At 38.8% G+C, this 5,222-nt stretch overlaps 1 protein-coding gene across 1 annotated transcript in view; it reads right to left on the bottom strand.

Moving 5' to 3' along the window:
* cdc37 (cell division cycle 37 homolog (S. cerevisiae)) overlaps positions 1–3,314 on the bottom strand; it is a 7,217-nt gene extending 3,903 nt beyond the window's left edge. Inside the window, exon 1 of the mRNA XM_016575896.1 lies at positions 3,016–3,314. Within this exon, the coding sequence (XP_016431382.1) occupies positions 3,016–3,123 (108 nt within the window). The 5' untranslated portion in view covers positions 3,124–3,314. The remainder of the gene's footprint in view (positions 1–3,015) is intronic.
* Between the last annotated feature and the right edge of the window lie 1,908 nt (positions 3,315–5,222).

Raw genomic sequence — 5,222 nt, 5'->3', positions numbered from 1 at the left:
AGCACTGCTTAGGCCGATGGGTGTGTGTCATGAAGGTACTGAGAGAGCTATAAGAGAGCGCGGACGTCTCCTTATGCTTTCTCTCGCTCGCCGTACTTTGATGTCATACACCGATCTGATCTTCAAGACGAACACCCCTCTTTACTCTCGCCTGTCACGTGACCGTGTAATCGCAGCCTCTGCGATTGAAAAATCGAAATTTTTCATATCGCGATATTATCGCAAATGCAATTAATCGTTCAGCCCTACACACACACACCTGACCATCACAAAATACTATTTTTAGCCAAGCAGTGGAGAGCCGCTTCAGAAACATGCCGCGGCTGACTCATAAAGACAAGCACTGACTAGAGCGGCCGCGATCAGCTCCGGTTCCCGTGGAGCCGTAACGCGCCGCAGACGTGTGCAGTAAGGCGCAGATCAGCTCTAATGTTACTGAATCTGCTGTTAAAAATTAACCATCCATTCATCATGTCATCATGCAAAACATACACGACAAATAGCGAATTTTTCAGTTTCTCGAAACGTCATAGCATTTCCACACCCGCGATGAGATGACATGACTGTGGTGCCAAATCATTTATGCCCCCACGCATCATGTACGTGGTCACGCGTTGACGTCATCAAATTGTGATCGGTTCGTGAGATCGGCGAAGTGTAGAGAGTACCGATCGGGTCATAAAATGTGATTATCGGCCGATACCGATCTCCGGCCGATCAATCAGAGCATCCCTAACGCACACACATTACAGACAGTAGCTCGTACATCACGCGCACAGAATCATTCAGCGCGGAAATGTATTGTCAACACTGTTCTGTGATTTCTCAATAAAATAGCTTAGAAACGGAAAAGTTCAAACATATATTTCTTAATAACTAAATTCCACAGCTTCACTATTAGTAGAGAGACGCTGCCAGGTAGAATTAATTCACACACGCAGTTGCTCTCACTAATGCATTCATATTAATGTAATCTTTACTGTGCTACTTTATCTGTATCTGATTTAGAATGAGCAGAAATCTGTGTCTTTTCATGGGAGCCGTAGAAGAAGAATAACATTCATCACGTTTGAGTTCCCTTGGTTGCACTTTGATCTGTGTTTCAGCAGCCTTTATGCTGCTCTAAAGGTGTTGCCGTTGTTTTTGGGATACAGCTAAAGGTGGATGAGTCGGTGACTGATGTGGAACTGACTGAAATGATTCCTGACACAGAGTACACCGTTACAGTCTATGCCATGTTCGGAGAGGAGGCCAGTGATCCCATTACTGTTCAGGATACCACCAGTGAGTGTCCAAGCCAGTCTGTTTTAAATTTAAACATGCAATCAGTTTTCTTTCCAACCTGTTTTTATGTTTAATGGTTCTATTTTGAATTCTGCTGCACAGATAAACTCAGAATAATTAATTAATAAACACTAAAATGTGTTTAAAGGTGCTCCAAGTAATAGGGCTGGGTGGTATAGATAAATAAAATATTTAAATATTTTCAGTCTTTTAATAATAATCAGTATGTGTGTATTTGTTTTGAAATGGCTTATAATTGTGTGTTTTTTTTTTTAATCAGATCAAAAATGATTTAATCAAAACAGCCATAGTAGCCAATTATATTAAAAATGTTGAATTCAAAGAGTAAACGTCTGTTAAGATGTGCATTTTAGTTCAATAATCAAGGCACATTTTCATATATTCACAAAACATTTTAATTTACACTGCAGTTAAAAAGTAACTAAAAGGTCAAAATACATAAAAAAATACATTAAAAGGTCAAGGTACCAGAGGTGTAAGGAGTACCTAAAAACCATACTTGAGTAAAAGTACAGATACCTTACAGTGAAAATTACTCCACTACACGTTACAAGTCACCAATTCCAAAACAACTTGAGTAAAAGTCTTAGAGTATCTGATTTTAACAGTACTTAAGTATTTTACTTATACTAAATATAGGCTCAAAGATGCACTAGTCAAAGAGACATGCCAGTGAAAAACTGTAACGTTGTGGAGAAGCTGCGGAAAACAGGCAGAGGATCTATGTGCTGGTATTTCATGGAAAAACTAGAACAAACAATAAGGCAAAAACCAAAGGGAACAAAGAACAGAATGACTGGTAAACAGACAACCATTACATTCAACAACTCACAGGGAACTAAAGAAAAACTAGGGCTATATATACACACAGGGGGCTAACAAGCTTAACAAGATAAGACACACCTGGGGAGACTAATCAAGGGGAACCAATGAACAAACGGACTACAAACTGACTACAAACACCATGGGAGAACATAAAAGTCATAAAAGTCCAGGGCAAGGCTCAGAGAGCATGAAACAAAAACAAGAAAGAGTTGATTTGTCACGTTTATTACGTTTATTTTCTAAAACCAAAATAAAACTGAACACCTCAAAATTACAAAACAAAACAAACAAACAATATCTTTCAAAAAGGTCTCTTCAGTATAATGGATAAATAAAATAATGTTAAGTAAAATTAAAAAGCCGAAGCCTTCTTACACTGGCTGTGCTGGTTTGGGCCTCATTGCCGGCTGCAGTCATGTCCTCATCTCATATATAAAACACCTCTGATTCACAAATACTTGCTAAGGAACTCGCATTCACATAAAGTAGCCTTGTTGACAAGTTTGGGTGAGTAAGGGCAAAACGCACAAGATGCAGTACTTTCAGTGACCTGTAATAGGCAGTATCACGTCTTTTGTAGCAGAAATAAACTGCTGCAGAAAAATCTAGGTCCATGCAAAATGTAATGTGTAACTGCAACACTCATTTCAAATGTAGTGGAGTAAAGAGTACAGATACTCATTCAAAAATGTAGTGAAGTAAAGAGTAAAAGTTGCTAATATCTTTGATACTCAGTACAACTACAAAGTACCTGAAAAGATACTCAAGTACAGTAACTAATTACATTTACTCCAATACTTTACACCTCGTGTGTGTGTGTCTGTGTGTCGCAGAGCTGTGTGTGTGTGTGTGTGTGTCGCAGAGCTGTGTGTGTGTGTGTATCACCTGGTGTCTCCAGCGGAACAGACTCGGTGTGTCGATGTTTGGGTGAGTATCATCTTCATCATCGGACACCTCGATATGATCCCACACACTGTAATCGATGGTCGTCATGACGGTCACTTACGCGTCTGCTCCGTTATAAAGCCCCGTACAGTCGCTGTTATTACTATTATTATTATTATAAGAGTTCTTATTGTTATATTCCTGTGTGTTTGTGTGTCTCGTGCACCGCCGCTCTTTCTGGAACTCTCCTTCACTTCCGCCACAGTGACGTCATCGCCGAGCGCCGCGAGCCAGTGGACGTCACTGTCTGGAGCCGAACTCACGCCTGTCCTGCTATTATTATTATTATTATTATTATTATTATTATTGTTAGGGTACAACGGGGTACCACCTTAAGAAAAAATGTGCTATTCACTGCGTCTAAAATGTATAATTGCAGAAAAAAATATGTTGTATTGAATATTAATGGAGCAACATATTTTGTGTGAAAATAAATCATTCAAGTTGTTTATTTTGTTTAAAAATCTTATAAATGTATGAGGTGGCAAGAGGGGCCTTTTACCCCACACACGGGGCACACCGTATTGATACAAATACTTCAGCTAAAATTATGTTTTATTTTAATAATGTCTAAGTTAATACATGTTTAAAACAATCTCTTTAGCAAAGTTTGTACTATTTTCTGCTTATTTTGAAAAATAAAAAGAATATTTTTTTGTTCAATAAATATACTGTCATTAAAATATGTTAATATAAAAATAATATTTTAAAATACAGAAACAAAATCATTTTAATAAGTAAAGATTCTGAAAGCATTGAAGGAGATCCAACAATAATTTAATATATATTTACAGTAGTAACAACAAATAATATTTTATTATATGATATGATTAATATCATGTTTTTAAATATGATGGTTTCATTATAAACATGGTGATTATCTCTAATATGGACACCCAACATAATATATGATATTTACCATCTGAATCTAACCATGTCATGTCAACAAATGGAAAAGTCAGCCATCTATTAATTATCATGTGCCTTTAGCCCCAAAAGCAGGGGCGCTTTTTGCCCCTTTTGATACGGTGAACCACCAGATCCTCCTGTCAACCCTATTGGCATCTCAGGAACTGCACACCAGTGGTTTGAGTCTTACCTCTCAGATAGGTCCTTCAAGGTATCTTGGAGAGGTGAGGTGTCCAAGTCACAACTTCTAGCTACTGGAGTGCCTCAGGGCTCAGTACTTGGACCACTTCTCTTCTCTGTCTACATGGCATCATTAGGTTCTGTCATTCAGAAACATGGCTTTTCATATCACTGCTATGCTGATGACACTCAACTCTACCTCTCATTCCATCCTGATGATCCGACGATAGCTGCTCGCATCTCAGCATGTCTAACAGACATTTCTTACTGGATGACCGACCATCACCTTCAACTCAACCTGGCTAAGACAGAACTGCTTGTGGTTCCAGCAAACCCATCGTTTCATCACAATTTCACCATCCAGTTAGGCACATCAACCATAACTCCTTCAAAAACAGCTAGAAACCTTGGAGTTGTGATGGATGATAAGCTGAATTTCCCAGACCACATTGCTAAAACTGCCCGGTCCTGCAGATTTGCTTTATACAACATTAGGAAGATCAGGCCCTTTCTTTCAGAACATGCAACACAACACCTTGTTCAAGCTCTTGTTCTGTCCAGGCTGGACTATTGCAATGCTCTCTTGGCAGGTCTTCCAGCCACTTCAATCAAACCTCTACAATTAATCCAAAATGCCGCTGCAAGATTAATCTTTAATGAGCCGAAAAGAAAGCATGTCACACCTCTGTTCATCAATTTGCACTGGCTACCAGTAGCTGCTCGCATTAAATTCAAGGCATTAATGTTTGCCTACAAAACCACCACTGGCTCTGCACCCATTTACCTAAATTCATTACTTCAGAGTTATGTGCCCTCTAGAAGCTTACGTTCTGCTAGTGAACGGCGTATTATTGTGCCATCTAAAAGAGGCACAAAATCACTTTCACAGACTTTTTCATTAACTGTTCCCTCCTGGTGGAATGACCTGCCCAAATCAATCCGAGCAGCTGAGTCCTTAACCATCTTCAAGAAACGACTAAAAACACATCTGTTCCACCTTTATTTGACCCTCTAACTCTAACACTTTCTATTCTATTATAATTCTACTTTATCTATAT

The sequence above is a fragment of the Sinocyclocheilus rhinocerous genome, unplaced genomic scaffold (genome assembly GCF_001515625.1).
Source record: "Sinocyclocheilus rhinocerous isolate Xijiao unplaced genomic scaffold, SAMN03320098_v1.1 scaffold3461, whole genome shotgun sequence".
NCBI classification, from domain to species: Eukaryota; Metazoa; Chordata; class Actinopteri; order Cypriniformes; family Cyprinidae; genus Sinocyclocheilus; species Sinocyclocheilus rhinocerous.
The sequence above is the reverse complement of the archived record's forward strand: the minus strand, read 5'-3'. Positions and strand labels throughout refer to the sequence as shown.